Here is a 22,957-nt window from a genome sequence, read left to right as displayed (position 1 = left end):
CGAGCCCCTGGTGTGTAAACACAGTATTAACCCCTCCCCCATTGTGAAATCTTGGCTAAACGAACCAATATATGTTGCCAGTAAAATAGTTTAGAATGATCAAGCCCCTGGTGTGATAACCACAGTATTTCGTCACGGACTCCCCTATTACGAAATCCTGGCTACGCGCCTGTTTGGAGCAATTGCTGCTGTGATGCGGGCAAGCAAGTCATTCAATGTTGTTGGAAGTGATGGTACGTAAGCATAGTCCTTTTAAAAAATGAAGAAATCACATGGAAACAAGTTGGGGATAACGAGGTGGCCAATGAAGGAGAGTCGATCTTTCGGTCACCGCCATTTTCCTTAACTGCTCGCTGCTGACTCCTAGCGATAGAAAGTGGAAACACTGCGTAGAAACTAAACTTTGAAAATTAACCTTTAAAAGCGCACATTTCTCACAATAACATACGTTTATTACATTTCACCATTTCTGAAATCTGCTTCACCATTTTGACGTGTCCTGTAGAATTCGTGTCAACTGAAAGTCTCGCACGAAATTCGAACACCTCGAAGCAGCATCTTGATGAACCATTTTTAGCTCTTTTCTACTCTTCTAAGTCAAATATATATATATAAGAAAAAGAAAAAGAAAAGAAAAGAAAAGAAAGTAAACACTGAATACAGGGCCGTGCCGTGGAAAATCAGCGTCCGGGGCGAGAGTATACGACGGTGGCCTCATACATATATTCCAAGCAATTTTTCCTATCTTTTTTTCCTTTTCTCTCCAGAATTTCCCCCTTTTCTTCGGCGCCCGGGGCCGTTGCCCCCCCACGGCACGGCCCTGCACTGAAACAAGTGTTTAAATTATAAATAGTCACTTTTATAAAAGAACTTTAATAACCTTTACAACATACAGTAATTACTGAAAAATAGTATAATTAAACAGTAAATAAAAATAATACCTAACTGGTGTTCAGGCCTAAGTACTTTATTAGAATAATAGTGAAGATGGTAAAGCTTTATGAGTACTGTACTTAAACAAATCGTTATGCTATTATCTTTGATATGAAGGAATATTTAAAAGATGAGAAGCTTGCTTAGAATGGGATAACATTCTGCAAGGTAAGTGAGGATTGGATTTGAAATTATCACCCGCCAACGTCTTTCTGTGCCATGCTGAATGAAAGCATCCAATTCACTTTTGTCACAGGTACTCTTGGAACCGGAATCTAGGAGTTCAGTGCGTGATAGATTTCTTTCTAGACTGTGCTCCCATCTAGTTTCCTCGTGTTGAACTACGTTCTGTTTAGAAAGGGCTTACAGTATTCTTCCACAAAACACATTGTAAGCACTCTTCGTTCCCCTCTCTTCGTATATCGCATCCCCGTATGATTAATAGCAAGCATTAAAATTCAATTACCGTCATTCAGAATGTGGTTGCTGTCAGTAACAGATGACGATCTTGGCGCGTGCTCATGTTGGAAGAAATCTCGTTCTTCTTCCCTTCATACACTGTTTGCACAGCGCCAGGGTTGCTAACTTCCAACAATCAACATTCTTCCAAAATTGTATGTGTTTCTTCATTTAGATGGAAGTAACCTACTGGCCACTTCCTAAATTCTATTACAATGTTGAAGGAAAACATTCATTTATCGAGGGATGCTCTTTCTCTCACTGTTTACGATCCGCCCTCTAAACCTCCCGAGATATCTCCACGTTGTTTTTAAAAGAATACATTTCTAAAAACATCTGTATGAGTAACGGTAATATCCTGGAATGTTATACGACCCTGCTTAAGAGATGTGTAATGTGGTTGTAGAGAGACAAGGGGCACTATGAGAATTCCTTATAATAAACGCAAACATTTGTGGCTCACACTAATTCTTATTACCAAACATTCACACTAATAGATGTCGCTAGTGCGCTATCACTTGCTTTGCTAACACTAATAGATGTCGCTGTCTGCGAGATTTTGAGTATCAGTTTATTAATGGAAGGAGGAAACAACCGATTTTTAACCCATCAACTCCTCTATAGGTGTGAGTTCAATGATATACAAAAATTAAAAAAAATAAATACTGGACTGGGACTCGAAGCCGGGATCTTCGGCGTACCGTGCTGATGCTGTAACCACACGCTACCCTGTCTGCCCCCAGAACAGCCATACATTCTCTTACTCCTTAAGGGGGGCTCAGTGGTAGAGCGCTTACCTCTGATGGGTGGGGACCTTCGATTAATCCTCGACCAAGTAAGTTTACGTGGACAACATCGCGTCCGTGGGTTTTCGCGGGATACTCCCGTTTTATCCTACTTTCTCATTCCATGAATTGTTTCATCATCATTCACTTGAATTAATCATCATATCCCTTAGCCGAAAGGGCATAATCATGGGATGGACTGAAAGATTATTTCATTCCCTTTCTTACTCCTGAAGTCGGAGTGAGGAGGGGCAGACTGGGTAGCGTAGTAGTTAACATATCAGCACGATATGGCGATGGACCGGGTTCGAGTCTTGCTGCAGTCCTGCAGTTTTCACTCTTTGTGTATCCTTCAATAACTGTCAAAAATTTTGTTTTAAATTTGAGGTGGCGAAACTCAATTAAATAAATCTGTTTAATTAGAGCTTTTAATTAAGCACAACTTTACATGTAGTGTACAGCGGGCCGCAATAACTGATATTTTTTATATTACTTTGTCCCTCCTCCTTTGGTTTGGAGTTTAACATCGCTTTTCAACGACAAGGCTCTATGAAATGTAGATCTACAGCTTAATTATATTCCAAAGACATTAGCTCGAACCGAAAATCAAATCTGAGTCTCCCGTGCAGGTGGGTATCCTATACATATAGCCACAATACAAATGATTTTTTAAGGAAATGATTCCATTAATTTTTCTTGACCACATCTTAAAAAGTCAGTGTAGCAATTTATTAAAGTCAGCCGCTGTTAAAGCTCAAATCCCTGACCGCATACTCCATGAAGTGCTACGGCTCGCCGAATAGAAGTTCTAGTGAGCCAGTGCATAGACTTTAACACCATTACTTCTGTTTCTTCTATACTTTCAATCCTCTTAATTCAAATTGCTCTGTCGGGGGCCGCGGTGGCTCACTGGTAGAGCGTTCACCTCTGGTGCTTGGGGTCTCGGGTTCAAACCCTGCTCCCGCCAAGTGAACTTTGTGGTGGACAAACACCGTGTGCGTGGGTTTTCTCGGGGTTCTCCCGTTTCCTCCCACTTTCTTCATTCCACCATTTCATTCATCTCTCATTATCACCGTCTCCTTTAGCCTAACCGGCATAACCGTGGGACGTAAAACTCAAAAATTTCATTTCATTTCAAATTGCTCTGTCATTGGTCCAGGTCCTCGAGTAATGATGTAAAACTCTGGCCCCCTGGCAATCAAATCCGAGACATCACGCAGAAACCATTTCAATATAAGAGAACATTTAGTATTATTATTTGTTTATGCCCACAAATACAATGAACATATCAGAAAGTTAATCGTGAGATTTATAGCGCATTACTCGTTTTATAATATTTAACTACGGAAAACTAACTTTCTTATGTGCGTTTCTTCCACTGACACCCGAAGAAAATTTTCTAGGGAGGCCCATCTCTATGGTTGCTACATTACGTCTGGTATTTCTTGTATTTAATATACATGATTTGCTATATTACGTATACATTTTCATGAACCAGGGAGCGCCTCCTGCTCCCTTCGGACGCCCATGGTCTCTTTATATAAGCAGAGACTGGCTGCCAGACCGTTCAACGGATTAAAATTGAAGTTTATGTTTGTACACGGTTCTTTGCTTTGCTGTTTGTTTTCCATATTGAAATTTTGCAATCAACTTTTTCAGCCACTTTTGAAAATGAAATATTTCAATTTAAGTCCCACGATTATTTCCTTTAGGCCAAGGGAGACGATGATTAAACAAATGAATGATGATGAAATACCGGTAATTGGTGGCATGAGAAAGTGGGAGGAAAGGTGAGTACCTCGAAAAAACCCATGGACACACTGTTGTCCATCATAAACTTACTTGGGCAGGGATCGAACCAGGGACCCAAGCACCTGAGTCACCGTTCCCCCCCCCCAACCCACGTTTCTCAATAACACTTTATTTAAGCTTTGTAGGTCTAGGAATAATTTTTAGTGGTGGATTTTTCTTCAATGTTTGGTGCATAAATATTTAGCAAGTGTTAATAGAAAAAAATGCTTTAAATGATGCCACATGCGTCAAGTTCAGATCCAGTGCACCATCGATGAGGTGGCCTCGTGTAGCGTAGTCGCTAATGCTCTCGCCTTCGGTGCGAGCGGTCCCGAGTTCGATTCCCGGTGGGGGCCCTCGCTCGAAAAAGTGTAAAACGCTTTTTCAGGCCAGCCCATTTGCTTCCCATACAACCTGTTTGTGTTTGCCTCTTTCGCGATAATTTTCGTTGAAGAAAAAAGTGCTTTTCCTATAGATCAAACATTGAGTATGTTTCCTTTGAGATTTAACAATCATTTTCACCACTTCGAGCTGAAATTGGATAAAATAGTGAGTGAATTCATTCTCTTCTACCTTAATGGTGGCTTTTGAGGGAAGTCTCATTGGTAAAAAATAATAAACTTTCTCGCTACAAGCTTCACATAGGTTCAGTAAGTAGGTAAACTTTCTTCCCTTAATATGTCGCGATAAAATTAAATTTTAGTAATGTACTTTCTACGTCTCACTACCTCTTCTTAAAAATTGTTTTACGGGGACAATCATTTCGGATTACAATCAGTCAGTAGTCCTATAAGTTGAGTGGTCTTATCCTAGAGAAATTTAAACAATTATTTTCTTTAAATGTATTTGATTTTTATTAATTATACTGCCAATAAATTTTTCAAAGCTTTATTAGTTCCCGGTGTAAGCATACAGACGGTTATTGTTTTACTACAGGTTATGTATTTGTGTGTGTACATGTTACTTTATTTTTGGGTAACTACTGACCGGATCTGAACGAAATTTAATGGGCCAGTAGCCTATCCTCTAAGGAATAAAGATCAATATATTTAGTGGTCATGCTCGGTCAGGGACAGCCTCGGCTCAGCTCTTTAGACATGGCTTTCTTTCAGACTTCCTAATAGACCTATTGCTTGATATATAAATCTATCAAGTGCAGTTGGGTGAATTTACCCCATCTCAAAAAGTTCGTACGAAAAGAATTTAAAAAAAAAAAAAGGTTTGTAACGTGGCATGTGTTAGTTTTCCATGAATTACTCTGATAACTTTCATTGCAATCGCTGAAACCACCAACTCGAAAAGCATGCATCGCACCATTAGTTTTTATGGGTATACTAAGAAAGTTGCCAATATAAACAGGAAAGAAACATTGTGACTTGGCAACACTGTAAGGCTAAAGTAGAAGTGAAAAAATTGTTAGAGAAGAGTGGCTTGTTTTGTTTCCCATGCAGAGTGTCAGTAGACTGCACTGGATTTGCTACTTGATGGCAACTCTGAATGAAAGTAACCCAGAGACATTTTCCCCTTCGTTCCTTCTTAGCGTGGCTGAATGAAATGGTACTTTATATGCGCGCCACTTGTGTCAAGGGACGGAGGCCAACAGATGCTGGGAACAGAGAGATGCTGCAACAGATTTATGTTATGCCTTCTCAGCCGAAATCCTCTCCTGAATCTCTTAAAAAATATTGTCGTTTGAACAGCGGGCGCTCGATGAGACAGATTTTTATTCTTGCCTCTCCCTTCTTCAAAATGGTCGAACGCAAATATAAGAGAGAGAGAGAGAGAGAGAGAGAGAGAGAATAGTGTAAGCAAAATGGAATGCACAACACAGACATCAGATAAACTTTACGTTGATATGGTGTTACAAGAAAATTTGTTGTAAACACCACAATGTACTAGAGCCCCTTTGCGTGTCACGGGTTCGATCTCGATAGTACTTACTACTTGTCTCAAATAAAAAAAAAACAGGCGGGGGATCACAGTCAAGTCTAAGGGTACTTTATTACATAATTTCGCAGTGGTATGAAAAGATTGTTAATCTTTAGTCATTCAATCTACGAACTGCTGAGTAATAAAGTTTTTTTTTGTTTACAATAAGCATAAAAATCATTCTTTTATTCTTAGAGGACCACTTGTACCACATTAAAAACTCCACTCACTACAGTTCTCCACAAACCTGTTCATCTTTTTGCAGGAATTACCTTTGTAACACGAACTATCAGATGAACTTTACTCCTTCGCTTCTCCTCCCACTTGTCACGTCCCTGTTTATTCGTTTGATTCTCCTTCCACCTTTCACGTCCCTGTTTACGCTTTTGCTTCTCCTTCCACCTGTCCTGTTCCTGTTTACGCCTTTGCTTCTCCTTTCACCTGTCACTTCCTCTTTACTTCTTCGCTTCTCTTTACACTTGTTACGTTTCTGTTAACTTCTTCGTTTCTTCTTTCACCTGTCGCGATCCTGTTTACTTCTTTGTTTCTCTTTCCATCTGTCACGTTCCTGTTTACTCCTTCTCTTCTCCTTCCACCTGTCACGTCCTCTTTACTTCTTCGCTTCTCCTTACACTTGTCACGTTTCTGTTAACTTTTTCACTTCTCCTTCCACCTGTCACGTTCCTGAGGATTTATTTTCTTTTCAACAATCTGAATATTTTTTTCCCCCGTTCATTGACGTGACTTTAATATTGTCCCTTTCCCCAATATACATTTTTACTGACCTTTCTCTTTACTACATTTCTTTTACATTCTTAATGTGTTTATATGGTTACGTACAAAACATCGACGAAATAAGTCTAAAATAAGTTTAGGCCCTACTTCAGCATAAATAAAAAAGGGCACGGATCGCCGCACTAAACTTTTATAATTGAATCATGTCATACTGTAGTAACTACAGAGAGCCACGATTCCTCGAAATGCACAAAACACCCAGACGGCCCTGTCCCTTCCAACAGATCACAAATCTAAGAAAACAATACGTGACCCTCGGTTGGAAAGAGGAAAGAAAAGGCAACGTCCCCTTTTCTCTAAACGTTTCGCTTTAATTTATCACAAAAGGTAATAACATTATGTCTTATTTTCCTTTCCTTTTCTCTCTCTCTTCTTCTACCTAATGATATCAGACATCTGGGAACATCCACCAACCACCGTCCTAACAAGAGTTAGGTTGTCTTATGAAACAAGACTCTTATGTCTTAAAACGGACAGTAGGATATAAGAGATGTCTCTGGGTCCAAACACTGCTTTGTTAAATCTTTTTGTGTAGTCTGTGTTCAAAACCACTGTATTGTTTTTCATTACGGGAAGGCGAACAAACAGGAAAATATATTGAAGACACGGTAACTTGATTAAGAAATGCCACACAAGCAATCAAAACACGTGGATGTGTGAGCTTGAGTAGTGTCCAACATTAAGCGACTATAATCTGCAGTAATGGTGTAGAGTTGGTATTTCAGCTCCTTCCGGGTCGGGACTGTCCGAGTTAGACCGGGTCTGAGGAACGAGATCTAGACCCGGCTATCCGCGGCCTATGCCATCGCTAGTGGAATAAACAGCTAGTGAAAGAGTGGGAGACCCGAAACACTGTTCTGTCTGGAGGTTATATAATATTTCCAGCAGGATCTTTACCAGTGGCGTAAGAAAGGGTGGTTCAGGGGGCCGAACACCCAAGGAGTTCCGACAATGTACTTTGATGTTTGTATTTTTTTTGTCTTCTTTTGTGCAATTTATTGAGCTGAGCGAAGCGAAGCTCTTATACTCGGGTTAGCCGTTTGGTTGTCCGCGAACTCCTCCTAGACCGTTTGGCCGATCTCAACCAAACTTAGCACGCTGATAGAGTATGTCGTGCTGAGTGACAACATAGGTCGAAATCAAAAATCCGATGTACCATCGAGGAATAATCACCGAAAAACGCTTCCTCCTAGACCGTTTGGCCGATCTCAACCAAACTTAGCACGCTGATAGAGTATGTCGTGCTGAGTGACAACATAGGTCGAAATCAAAAATCCGATGTACCATCGAGGAATAATCACCGAAAAACGCTTCCATAGACTTAACATGGGGAAAAAGTCATGATTACGTAGTTTAAGCTCGCTCAGCTCATTTCATTGCAATCGGGTATATCCATTGCATTCCTAGTTATTAGTGAATACTTAGGCTCGATCGTTGCTCATTGTTTATTCTGTTTTATTCATTTATCAAAGCCAGAGTTTTGAATTTATTTTGTGGTTATTTCTGTTGCTTGTAAAATGCAGTTTAACATTTTATATAAATTTATTATATTTCGTTTTATTAATAGTGTATACTAAATGTTTTCCTTGACAAACATATACAAACGCATCTATATAATATACCGGTATATAATAACACTAAGGCCGCCAAACAAAACTCTGGCTACGCTACTGGTCTTCACCTAGGAATGAGAGCACATTGTGATTGTGCTGATTATGAGGCTAAAGGAAACCAAGGATTAGAAGCCGAATGATCTCATGTAAGTTCAATTCCTTCCCCTTCCTTTGAATATGAGAAAGGCATACGTTTAATCAGTTGTATAATAATACGGCACTAAAAACACTGAAACTCTTATGTCGGTGGACAAACTTACGCCTCCTCCTCCAAGCAAAATCCTCCGCGAACTCCTCCTAGACCGTTGAATGACGTTGCTGAGTGTGTTAGCCATTAGGATGCACAAGTGCTACCGCGCACAAATTCTTCACTTTTAGATCTTAAATCCAATGAAGTTTCTTCACATATTGGTATTAATGTTATTCACCGAATGCTAATGTGAAGTGTTTGATTTCCCTTCTGATAATCCTTTCCACTTAGATGAGCAACTGAGCTAAGCTGCTGTGACACGTGTGAGCCACACGATGCCTCTCACGCGTGAAACAACAACTCTCCCGTCACAAAGCTAATTTCCCATTGTACTTCCTCCCCTCCTTCTCATAGCATCCCCACTTCCCTTCTTCAACCAGGATTAAATACAATGGAACATAGATGGACCTAGCATTAGCCTAGTCATGGAAGTGCAAAATTTGTTGATGTTTTTATTAAAAACCATCTGGGCGAAATGGGAAGAGAGAGAGAGTAAGAGAACTTTCCTTCCCCCACTGCGAAACAGATTTATTAGAATGTAAGCGTAAGATCAGCGACTGGGTTCGAGAGGGATAAGAACGTTCAATGAAATATATATATATATATATATATATATATATATATATATATATATATATATATATATATATATATATATATATATATATATTATTGGTATTGGCATTAAGATTTAAAACTGTGGCCCCGCGTAGCGTAGTCGCTAACGCTCTCGCTTTCGGTGTGAGCGGTCCCGGGTTCGATTCTCGGTGGGGGCACTCGGTCGAAAAAGTGTAAAAACGCCCTGAATGAGGTTTTCCTGGGTTTTCCTCATTCACATCAGGCAAATGTCGGGGTGGTACCTGACTTCTAGGTCCCTGGCCGCTTCCTTCCTTCCCCATCCTTTCTTCTTTCCCTTTCCCCGGATTGTGTGCTTGCCGAAGGACGTCATCCCTCAAAAACGTGAAGGGTTAAATGACCTTAGATGACGAAAGCCCAGAAATCTAAATTCTAAAACCCTAAGATTTAAAACTAAAAGAATTAAATTAATTAATAGTTACGGCCGATTGATCAGACGACGCATGATAAACTCTGTGATGTATGGTCAGAACATGACACTGGGTGTCATTATTAGAGATGCAAAAAAGCCGGCTTTTTTGAATCGATGGCTTTTTCACATAAAAAGCCGGTCTTTTAGGGGAAAAAACGAGAATTTTGGAAATTTTGGCTTTTTTCATTTTCATGATTTTTCTATCTAAATAGCTTTCTTATAGTATATTCTATAGTTAGATAAGAATTCCACGACCTGAATGCCACATTTCGCTCTAAAATTCACCATCAAGATGGATGGAGCACGTGGTTTACGAATTAAAGCTAATATGAAGAATGTAGTATTTGAGGGCAATTTTAGAGGCTATTTAACTTTATTTTAACTTTTGAGTTATCGATATTTTTTTCTTCTCGGGGTCATTTCAGTTTGTCATCCGTGTTGCATTTCTAAGAACTTAGTGCTCTAGCTTCTAGCGCAAAAGTTAAACTTACGTTTTTCTATATATCCGTCAAACCGTACTTCAACATTTCTGTTATAATGTAGCTGTGAAGTGATTTAGCAATAATTTTCCGGACACAACCTTGAATACTAATTTATACAAATAATCAGTAGCGGATTTAGAAAAGTACTTTGGGAGGGGTTTCTCTGATAGTTTCGTTTTCTAAAATGTCCTAATTTTATTTGGGAGGAGCTTGAAGTTTGAGTACAAGCGTAACTAATATTTCGTTTCGTTTATATATTTATCAATAATCTTCCGGATACAATCTTGAAGATCATTTTATACTGAGAATCAGTGGCGGATTTAGAAAAGTATTTTGGGATTTTTTTCTTACTAATGTTTAGTTTTTCTAAACATTCGTAATTTTCATTTGACGGAAGCTTAAAGTTTATGAGTAAAGGCATGACTAATAGATATTTCGTTTGTTTTAGACATTCCGTAATTTTGGATAACAGGCGTCAGTCCGAAAGACCGCTCCCCTAACCTTCGCAAAACCGTCACTGCTGGTAATTAGTAATAATAACGATTTAAAAACAATAAGGAAGGAAGTCGGCCAACTCACAGTACACGCACTATTTCTACTTCACAGATGGAATGAAGAAAAGCTTTGTCAGAATGGTCGAATGCTGAGTTGAATCCCGGACTTCCCGACAGAAGCGCAAAAGCGCCACTCAGTCATGTTTGATGTGCAGTTGTATTTATCTTAACTTAAATATATTCCGTAGTCCTTTTTTTTTTTGTGGTAGTGGGGTGGGGAGAGTTCCATAATGATATGAAGGGTATGAGCCAAGAACATGGTAACTAACAAATTTTCAATTGCTGAGTTATGCAGCATCAGATAGACAGCAACGCATTCCGTTTCGTTTAATCCTTCATGTATAGTCTTATGTGAAAAATCAGCTTTCCGACTTTAAAAATGGATTGTGCAGCAGAAAATCTCTAATTTCTTAAAATAGTAAAATTGTGGGTTACCATGTTCTTGCCTCACACCCTTCATATGTTGAATCCCTCTTGTTAAAAATTCAGAAACCTTGAGGACTGAGTAAACCGTGATGGTGGTTATATAAAACTGTAGAATTTCAAGAATATACAAAACCAAAAGCTCTAGATGTGCAGCCTTTAAGTGTATCATATAAATCTAAGTATTTTTCTTATGTTTTATTTTAATTTTATTTTGTTCCAAAAAGAGAGTATGGAATATTTTGAAAATTACTACATAGAATTTTGCTAGTTATTTGTGTATTTTTAATAGAAGTATTTACTTTTAGGGTTGGCTGGTTTACACTAACTGTTTTTTTTTTTTTAAATAAACAACTGGTTTAAACCAAAAAACAAAAAGAACGAAAAGTGCGAATCGTATGAACTTCATGCTGACGTTTCCCAACATCAAACCATCTGCATTAGTTTTATTTCCTTTTCACCTTTTAATCAAAGTGTCCCATGTTCAATTCTCGGTCGAACCACAACCCTTTTGTCATGCGTAAACAAAGTAGCGGTTCGGATGTAACTTTAAGCGAAAGTCTTCTCCTTGATAACCTCGGTATTACGTAAGGATGTTAAGCCTGAACATACGAAACAAAACCAAATTGTATATTTCTGCACGCCTGTTGTTTTATAAAGAAGCCAAGGTTGCTTAAATATATTGATAGAAATTGCAAACTTTATCGATTGCCTACGTAGCTTCCAACATTAGCTTGGATTGGACTTTCAATGATATGTACGTACTAAATTTGTAATTTAAAACCTCAGTTTTAGTGTACTGATTATGATACGTTGACCTTTAAATTTTACATGCAAAGCAATAACAGGATTTCTCCCTTATTGTTTTACATTTAGAATAATGACGGGATTTTCCCGATGGCTAGGGCGGGAGTTTCCCAATTTAAGAAATTTACTGGCCGGACTTCTTTAAGCTTATGTGACCTCCTCCAGCATAACCCCGTTGTTGCATAACAACACCAAGGCGAAACAAACTTATTTCTGTCAATATGTAATATAAATACATAAAGCAAAATATCTAAACCCAAAAAACCCTGGATTAAACAAGAAAAACCTAGTTTAAACTCCCCCCCCCAAAAACGGGTTTTTGGCGTTTTCAAAAACAACCATGGTTCTTGCCAACCCTGCTTACTTTTGTATGTAGGAGGTTAAAAAAAATCTTATTATATACATTGGTTAATCCTTTGGAATTCATAATGTAAATATGTTGAGAAGTAAAACTGTGTGTAATATCTTTTCGAAATTCATGGTTTATTTTCGAGGTTTTATATTATTATCGGCATCAACCACTAATTAAATGACTTTTTGTGTTATAGAGAAGTGAAACAAAATCTGCTTTATCAATTTAAAGCAGAATTTTGAAAAAAGTCCAAAATTTCCCAAGCAAAAAAGCGAAGCAGAAAAAAACCGAGTTTTTTTCAAAAAAGCCGGTTTTTTTCCGAGCCCTTGCATCTCTAGTCATTATTCTTGTTTTCTTGACCGGAGATCACAATTGCTTTACTCAGATACTCCCCAATTATCTTATAATGGGAGAATATCTGTGCTCCTAGTGGATATCAAACTCGAGAACATGCACGCTAGTCATTTGGCCACACAACAGTACGAAAACGTTGGCGTGAAGTTGACCTTATAAACTTTGAGAAAATGTACGTTTGTTACGAAATGAGATCTTTTAGTTTCACGCCCCCTTTAGGCTGAGAGAGACGATGATTAAAGCAAGTGAATGATGACGGAAGAATTGGTGGAATGAAAAAGTGCGAGTAAACGGGAGTGCCCTCCCCTCAGAAAACCACGGGCACGATATTGTCCACCACAAAATTACTCGGTCGGGGACGTATGCTCCTGTTTCACAGTAAGGAGTTCAAACTGTTTTTTCAGCTGAGCGTTGCCGTGTTTCCAAGAACAGAAAAATAACCCAATGAATGTGCTCCTGTTTCGCAGGATGAAAAATTTTATTTTTCACATAGGTTTGTGGAAAATCTATCCTGCAGCGGAAGTGTGCCGATATTTGTATTAGATATTGAGAAACGCCGATATTTATATTACATGTTGAGAAATTGATCCCATCGTTTGGAAATTGACTCCATCGTAATATTGTAATCACATATACAAATTGCAAGTAACAAAGAAATTATTTCATAAATAATTAAGAAAGTCAAGATGGCTAGTATACCAGTACACGTATATTTGGGACGATTCCTTCCACTCTTGTTCTACTTTTGCAAAGCAAAAATCACTCATTGTATATAAACATACATGCTTCAGCAAATAATAATAATAATAATAATAATAATAATAATAATAATAATAATAATAATAATAATAATAATAATAATAATAATAATAATAATAATTAATAATAATAATAATAACAAGATTTCCTGCTTCCAATTTCGTATTCAAGAATTTATGACTGATTTTGACTATGTAGTATTGTAAGTTTAATACTACATAGCCTGCTTCAGAGCTGGATTTAGGTTTGATGAGACCCTAAGCTACTGAAGATAATGGGGCCCTTTATGTGTCCAGATGAACGTAGGACCACATATACAAAATTGAAAAAAACTAGTGATATTTTAGGAAGGAGGCTAGCAGCCCATTACTTACATCATAGGGGCCTACACAAACGAAACACTGTTGCTATATGTATATTTTACATAATTTATTGTTTTTTCTTATATTTTGGAAATGTGTATTCAATTTTTTGCTTTAGTTTTTGGGGGCCCTAGGCTACATCTTGTTTAGCTTATACGTAAATCCGGCCCTGGCCTCATTAATAATGTAAATACTAATTAATCGATTAACTCAACTACCTATGGAGAGTACTGATTATTTAAGAATTCCAGCTAAATATAGCAGTGAAGATATCTGTAACAAAGGAAACACAAAAAACTCATTTTATAGAAACCCATATCTCTAGAAGTAGAGTAGCCCAAAAGCTAAAAGTTGCTAGTTCCATCACTTCCAAATGGAAAAATTGTCCAACCCAACAAAAATGTAGATTATACCAAACATTTGCAGGGCCAACTTCACACATTCGGTTTTGAATATGAAGAGAAACAGCTGTACATTCTATCAATGATTTTAATGAGGACAAAACACTTTGGAAAAAATCAAGTTAAATGAGTTATCTTCTTTTTTATATTAATTTCTCCTATTGTATTTGGACAACCCTGCTGAAAAGTCGTGATTGTTCTCTTTCGATATAAATTTTTGTTAACTTCACTTAAGTGTTACTAAATACGGAAATTAGTCAAGATCTTAATACAATGCTAAAAGCGTCTCTGCATAAGGCCCGATATTAGTTAAACTAAATTTGATTATTAAATATTAACAATACATCCAACGAAATTTAATTTTCACGTTGAAAGGGACTTTAAACAGATGTAGAGAGTAATCCGTAGAGCAACCCACATTATGCTTTATTTTTTTCAAATCATGGTTTATTATGCTTTGTTGTTAATTTCAATCATTGTTTTACATTAATCGTGTATAATGCATAATATTTACTATACATTAAATATTCTAAACATCTTGATCTATTAATTAATATTTTATGCAACCACTTTCTTTCATATTTAATGAACTTTCTATTTAATGCACTGTAAAGAGATATGCTTAACTCGAGTCAGCTTTTTTTTGCTATCCCTTCTGTGCAGCTTAGAGGTGCATACTGTATATACAAAAAGGGAAAGTAAAAGATGCCACCAAAAGTACAGGAAGTCCTAAAGTTCAAGATGTACACATAACAATATAGTGTGGAGTTCTTGTGCACTATTCATTGTTGGCGGAAAGTTTTCTTCTTTTCCTTTTTTCTTTTCTCCACATCAAAGGATTACACAAAAAAGTTTACAGAAATAAAAATAAGCTTTTCATTGTTGCACTGTTGTGTTCTCAATGATTTTGTATTGTAAATATTGTTTTTAAAAAAATATTAATAAAGTGTGTTAAACTTACAGTTAAACAAAATTTTCCAAGAATTGTGCTATATATTTTAAATTATGCATTGTGCTTTATTTTCTAAAATTATGCTTTAAAATTAGTTTCTTGTAGACCCTTAGAGAACCACAACCATGTTCAAGGTACCAACCATGTCTATGTGTAAATTGCTGTTATGCTTTTTATGCTTTTGGGTTGCCCTAGTAATCAGTAAAATCAAACCTTGAAAGTTCCAGTTGAAATACAAGAAACCAGAAAAATAACTCCCCATATATTAATCAGCGGTATAAAAAAACACAGTGTCCGTGCTAGCGTTTAAACCTTTCCAAAGCAAAATGTAAGAACACTTCGAGCAGTTATTGGCGCGGAGTCAAAGGGGGAGATGTACCAGCTTTTCTTTCTCGGTAATAATATAATGTAGTAGGTCTTTGTACTGCGTATAATGTATAATTGATAAAGGAAAACTTAGACAAGCTAAATCTTATAGGCTCTATACAACATTTAATATACAGTATAATAAAAATATCTAGTCAATTTCAATAATATGTAACCTATGTATAAACTATACGTTACATATCTATGTAAATATATACAAAGTAAAAAAAAAAAAAATAGAAATAGCTATTCCAATATATTTTTTCTTGCAGCAACTAGAATTGACAACCGTCCAGTATTTTACCGGACAGTTCGGTTTTTGACCTGCTTGTCCGGTGTCCGGAGGACGTTAAATGTCCGGTAAATTTTCCTCCTTCTAGTCCTATTCTCTGTCCTATTCAAATTATTTTGGAGTGACGAAAAGATCGTTTGTTGATGAACATGGTTAAAACAGAGCTTATATAATTCGCTTTGATATCGACCTGTCGTGCGCGGAATTTGCTGAAGAGTTGAAGTCAGGAAAATTTACTGAACTTATCAAAACTGCTAAAGATCAACAGAAGTACATTTTCGAAAGCACTGCTTCATCCTCAGCTACATCTCCCAATTAAATAAAGCATCCAGATCCAGTAAAATATGTAGGCCTTATGAGGCATTACCAGCCCCAGTGAAGCTCGTAAGACTTGTTTTATTTTTGGATTAAAAGATCCATTATATTTCAATTAAAATTTTTCTTGTGGGCCTTATATCTGGAGAACTACATATAGTGTAGCCAAACTCAAACTATCACTTAACTCAGTATAATGTGCTTATTCCGTATAAAAATACGAAAACTCGATTTAGGGACCATTCAAACATTTTGTGGCCCCTGACCCAAAACCTAATTATTGGATCAAAAGTTCCATTATATTTTTGGATTAAAAATTTTCTTGTAGGCCTTATAGATATCTGGAGAAAGTAATTATTAATTGGTAAATAAAAACTGGTCCAACACGCTTCCTGTTGCCATTGTGATTAAATTGTGACATGAGCGTAGGCCATAGATAGTTTTCTGGGAGCAGTCGTTAGAGGTTGTGTAAAACTAATTATTGGCCAAGATCGCAATCTTTTGATCCATTTTTTTTTTTATCATTTCTAAATTTCTTGTTCAAGTACATTGTCTTCAAACTATAATTATATTGCCAATTATATTTGCTTTTCTGTTTTAAATTCGATGTATTATTTCCGATAGACTACAAAAGTTACATGTTCCCACTCAACCAAAACTGTAATAAGTAAGCAGAGGCGGATCCAGGATATGATCAAGGGAGGGGCTAAACCATAATTTGCCGTTTTATCCAGTGTAAAGCAGAATTGAAGTCCATTTTATCCAGTATAAACCTGAGCGTCAAGGGGGACTATAGCCCCTTAGCCCCACTTCGATCCGCCATTGTAAGTAAGGTTAGTAAAAGTAATTAAAGTTATTATATTCGAACTGCGAGTCGCTCACTTTTATGTGAAGTAACCACTTTCAGTCAGAGGTAAAACTCAACCTTCTGATCGTTAGTATACTGTCTACAGGGGAGCCCGAAGAAAATTTTCTAAGTTTGGCATCTCCATGGTTGCTATATTATATCTGCTATTTCTAGTATTTAGTACGAGTATAATAGGTTTGCTGTATTACGTATACATTTTCGTGACCTAGCTAGGGAACCGGGTTTGACATTGTTCTCCCTTTCGGGCACCCATGTAGTCTACGTATAGTGTTAACCACGACACGAGAAATTTCTAGTCTCAACTTGATTCTCGTTTTGGAATAAGACGAAAGCCGAGACAATATGTGCCTTTTCAAATTCGAGACGAGATTAAGGGGACCCGTTTGCGATTCCCAAGTGCTGGCTTCAAGTTTTAAGTTTTTCTTGAATACGGATCAACTGCTGACAGTACACAGTTGCATTGATGTTCTAACCAGATGGTAGCAGTTCCCGATGCACGATGCCGCGAGCAGTCCCCCAAACACACAGGACTTTCTTCTGGTGTAGTGCTGTTTTCGGCTCTTTTGGAACGGGTTCATCGGATGCTAACCAACGTCGTGGAGCTCCGTACAGGACCCACTTCTCATCACATGTCAACACCATGTCCAGAAATGGGCGTTCCTCAGATGATACAGCAAAGAAACACAGGTGTCTGCTCACGTTGCCTTCTGGCCTGGAGTCAAATCACGTGGCTCATCGACCCAACTTGTAACGCTTCCCAAGTTTATTGAGGTGCTGCCGAATGACTTCTCCATTCATACTGAATTGTAGTCCCAGTTCCTCACTGTCTTGCCACTTTTCGCCTCAATTGCTGCCTGAAGATTCTCATTTTGTACATGTTGATCTTCCAGCACATGGTATGTCTTCGAGTGTTTTATCACCGTCCTTAAACATGTTGAACCGCCTCTGTGTTGTCCACGTAGTCACGATACCCTCTCGAAAGGCCTGGTGTATCTTTAGCCCCGCTGCAGCGGTGTTTGACCCCAGTTTGAACTTGTACAACATACACGCCCTTATGACGCTCTGTGGAGGTTTCATGTTCACTCTGCCCTAACGCAAGTTCACGGTGTAACTGAACTCCCACAACCAGGTTGTATGTTAGATATACCCACACCAAACAACTGACCTTCGCCTTATTTCCATTCGTATTCAACTCACTGTGTGAGAGCCAATCAAAGACAAACCTCCACAAAAAGCAACAGAACTTTCTTGGTTACCTTTGTACATAATTTATAGTTTTCATAGTACAAAAAATATAAATTGATAATGTGATTGTACGAACACAATGATCATTCATCAACGATTAAAGATACGCAGGTCATTACATAATATATTTCAATAATAAATATGGTTTAACTGTTGTCATATCGCACCGCTCGTAGTGGTATCTAGTGTTACTTGTACTAATTGTGCCTACTGCTGTTGATATACATATAACAAGGGACTTACCTTTCGATTCCTGTCAACCTCGGATGCCTGTATTTCTTGGAAAATAACAAGCCACCTCCCCAAGCTGCCTGAAATATAATAAAATCAATATATAAATATTCTTAAATACAATTTTTTTTTTTTTAAAAAAAAAAGAAAGGTCTATGAGTGGTCATTTACTACTGGTGAATGCATACTGTATACATTAGCCTCAAAATTAAAACTGAAAATTCTGAAATTAGTTGTAGTGCGTTATTACATCAGTTTAAAACAAGATTGTAAGGGTTTTCAGAAATTGTTTATCATCACCTTCTTTGATTGACATTTTATTTCACATCTTTTCGAGGTTTTAACTTCCATAAACAAGAAACCCTCCAAAGCCGCCCCATAAAAATGCCATAAATATGTCATTGTTGAAAAGAGCCGCCCCTCCGTTGTGGACCAAATTCAAAGATCGTCCAAGTTACTGCAATGTGCTACGAGAGAGAGAGAGAGAGAGAAAGGGGGGGGACTTAGAGTTGTCAATGCGGTGTTGCAAATCTTCACATGTAAAAAAAAGGGGGAATGGATAATTTAATTGAAGATTTATAGTAAAATTATAACTTCGTGAATCCAATCCTTTACTATCGACCGGACTTCATAGAAATTTTTGTAACGATTTGTTCATTGCTTACTGAGAAACTGCTGTTATTTTACTGATTTATTTTCCAAGTCCAGTTAAAAGTCCCTCGCTTTTATAAAAGGAATTTGCATTACATGTAAATGTAAAATTACTTCTATTAAAGATCATTATAAAGCTATTGTAAAATGTAATTTTCAAGAAGTAAGGGCTATTTAAATAGATTTGAAGAAGAAATGATTAAAATTCCAGATTATTTTAAGGCGAGTTTAAAAGACCGCTAATCACCAACAGATGGCAGCACATATCCCTTATCTTAACAATGTATTTTGTAGGAAGTGACAATATTCAAAATAATTGAATCGAATTAAAGAGAAGAATATTCCAGCTTTCTCCGAAGACAAATTGAATCGAATTAAAGAAAAGAATATTCCAGCTTTCTCCGAAGACAAATTGAATCAGTGACTAAAGAATAATCCTTGCACTTTTGTGATATTTTGTTCGTTTCATTGTTGAGGAAGTTTTATTGCTAGAAGCGTGGATCTATAGAGTTAAATTAACTGCTCTGAACAATGAATAAATCAGAAATAATCAAAAAGTGCACGGGTTATTCTCTAATTTTCTCTTTAATTTGATTGAATTATTTTGAATATTGTCACTTTCTACAAAATAAGGTTAAGATAGGGGATAAGTGTTGCCATCTGTTGATTATACTCGATTCTTTACACTTACCTTAAAGAAAGTAGGAAAACAATTCTCCATATAAATCAATAGGCTAAAAGTAGCAAAGACGGCTCTACATACTATTACATTCGATAGTACCCCGAGACATTTTTTGGCGGGAGCTCATGCGGTTCGGATTCCACGTTAATCAGTTGGTTCACGTCTCATATAGCCTCACTGCTGAAAGGGACGTCAAACTAAAAAAAATCAAATCAATCAAGTATAGAAAATACTGGTAATTATGGATGCGTCAAAATATCAAATAGTACTTTCGACAAAGTGGATACTTTCAAATATCTAGGATCAATATTAACAGATCAAAACCATATTCACAAAAAAATTAAACGTCGACTAAAAGCAAGGAATTCGTGTTATTATTCAGTTCAATATCTCTTGTCGTCGCGAATCCTTTCGAGAAATTTGAGCTTAAAATATACAGAAGAACGGTAATCATAATTGTTGTGCTGCATGGTTGCAGAACATAGTCGCTTACTCTGAGGAAAAAACGTAGACTGAAAATATTTGAGAACAAGATCATAAGACGAATATTCGAACCCAAGAGGAATGGGAATGAGGAATGGTGGAAACTTCATAACGAGGAACTGCATAATTTATACCGTTTACGAAACATTGTTAGGGTCATCAATTTCAGGACGCTCAGGTGGTCAGGTCATGTTCCCAGAATAGAAGAAAGTAGGAACGCTTTCAAAGTTTTAACTGTAAGTTTAATTGGAAAACTACCATTAGGAAGACTTAGGATGCGCAGATGGGAAGACAATATTAGATGGATCTTGCAGAAATAGGAATACAAATTAGAAACTAGATCCAGTTGTCTAATGACAAAAGCATTTCCGAGCACGGCATTGAACTTCTGGGATCCATACGCCATAGAGTTAGTTGGTTATTTAGTACAGAAATATCCTACGATTCACAAACGAAACCTTAGATTCTTTTATCTCCATTGTGCCCTTACTAGTCGAGGTGCAGTTCCTCTTATATGTTTCAAACGGGTGACACTGACGATTTATAAATGCTATCTGGAAACCTTAATTGGTATTCTGTGACTGAGTGCTTCCACTACAAGAAAATACTTAATAGGCCATCGTTTATATTTGAAGGAAACTTGAACTTCATTTTATAGCACAGAGAAATCTCTATTTAGCTGAATGAGAGAAAATGAGAAGAATTTGAATATGTTAAAATGTATTAACCAGTTGAGAATTATTTTCAGCAAACATCGGAAAGAAATTATCTGATTTTATAGTTTTGGGAACGCCAATGTATCCATACTCGTTTTATATTACTTTCAATGAAAACAATACGTCTGCTAAGTAAATAAAGCATAGGTCAATATGCGTTTTTTTTGTAAATACATTTTCTTACATACCTTATCTTTCACCAATTTGCTCTTTAAAGTTTTTTCTTTCGGAAATTTAAACAAAAATTTCAATTCCCTCTTCATCTTGTAAACCTTTTTCGCAGTTACTTGGGGTCGGCTTTTCGGGATCACTTTCCTCCATCTGTTAATTATAATGTTTATAAACCAATACAAAACATTACCTCTGTAAGTTTCGTATGTAGCTGATATGTTTGGAACCTACCGGGAATAAATAATGCCCGAAGTATTAGCGGAAACCCCCATTCATAAGTTTTCTGATCGATTTGAATACAATTTTCTGGACGTATTAAAGATATAATCCTCCATGAATTTCGAAAAGTTATTCTGGTTTAAATTTTTTTTTCACCCGCAGGGTTACATGAATCCTTTGAAAGAGGAAGAGATTTTCTCATACAACCATCTAATTCAGATGTTCAATAATTTCCCAACGAAAACCCCCTCTAATGAATTCATCCCTGCTTAAATATGAGCACTTTTAACTGACTTTGTTCCCATTCATACCTCATCATTCATGACATGAAGGTGAGGGCTAGCATGGGTATTTTACAAAGTGAAAACCTCAATTTAATCCCAAGGAGAGCGACAACTTCAATATTTAAAGGTGACAGTGTTTGTTGAAAATAAGGATGAGATCGAGCGAAAAATAGTGATTGAGACTGACGGTGAGTGAGTGTTAGGGAAATTATCTATCTTTGTCTGTACTAAACCATCGATGTGATCCTCCTACCTATACACATAAGAGTAAACGCATATAATACTTACATCGACGTGTAGCCACAGTCCATACTTCTCGCAGATGTCAGCAATTGGCTCGATGGGGTCGAAGGCTCCGAGAACAGTGGTCCCTGCCGTCACGTTGACGAAGAATGGTATATGGCCCTTTGACTTCCTTTCTATTATAAGGCGCTCCAATTCGGAGGGAATCATTCGGCCCCTGAAACGTATAAAGTATGTCTGAAAAAGATATTCAACCACGCACAACACACCAAAAATCTTTCGCCATCTTGATTCGGATTAAGATATCGATATTCTTTCAACGAACTTTTGTTATCTGCTGAGACATCGTTCCATATATCATGAATAGAAACTATCTAACCCAACTGAGTACCCGGGAACCCCTTACTTCGTGTGGTGATGTCCTTTGCGCCGGCCCTAAAAGATTCTGAATCATACATTTTTGAATAGAGCATATCACAAGCCTAAGACGATAACATGCCGTCTGAGCTCAATAGCTGATAGGTTTAGAGATATACTTCCCTAAAACTCATTTTCCCATGCTTTCGCAGCCTGTAACTATGAAACTAAGAGTTTACAAATAAATATTTTCTGGAATTTATTTCATGTTTCTGTGAGTAGATTAATCTCTTACGCGTTCTTAACCGTGCACACGAAAACCCTGTATGTATTAGTTATATGAAATAGTGTACCGGCAAAAATAGTTTCATTTCCTTGGAATTAAATGAAATGTGATATAGACCTTACCCCATTTAATTAGCACATTAAAAACTGAGAAAAATTCCGATAAGTACTTACGAAATAAATACAATAAAACTATTTATTTTAATAGACAAAGGTACAATGATATATGAAGTACAAATGAAAAGGAAATGTAAAAACGTGCAATACGAGTGCTCTCTGTGTACGGATAGAGGCAGTCCAAAGTAATAAATATAAATAGAAGTAATGAAGAAGACACCTAGTTATTTTCATCCTCCTGTACTCATTAACTTTTCTTTATATTCTTTTGTAAAACTTCTGGACTGTCAAAGACAAGTCCTCCTCTTTTTCCCATATACATTCTCCATGTCTAGAACCTGCCTTGGGGGAAAAGAAACAGATAAAACTCAGGAATTATTACC

General features: G+C 37.0%; 1 protein-coding gene across 1 annotated transcript in view; it reads right to left on the bottom strand.

Moving 5' to 3' along the window:
• Gad1 (glutamate decarboxylase) overlaps positions 1-22,957 on the bottom strand; it is a 243,241-nt gene that overhangs the window by 49,067 nt on the left and 171,217 nt on the right. Inside the window, exons 6-7 of the mRNA XM_081735456.1 lie at positions 21,861-22,032; positions 18,379-18,446 (exon numbers count right to left, since the gene is read on the bottom strand). Of these exons, the coding sequence (XP_081591582.1) occupies positions 18,379-18,446; positions 21,861-22,032 (240 nt within the window). The remainder of the gene's footprint in view (positions 1-18,378; positions 18,447-21,860; positions 22,033-22,957) is intronic.

Source organism: Thermobia domestica, chromosome 13 (assembly GCF_964235325.1).
Source record: "Thermobia domestica chromosome 13, izTheDome1.hap1.1, whole genome shotgun sequence".
Lineage (NCBI taxonomy): Eukaryota > Metazoa > Arthropoda > Insecta > Zygentoma > Lepismatidae > Thermobia > Thermobia domestica.
The sequence above is the reverse complement of the archived record's forward strand: the minus strand, read 5'-3'. Positions and strand labels throughout refer to the sequence as shown.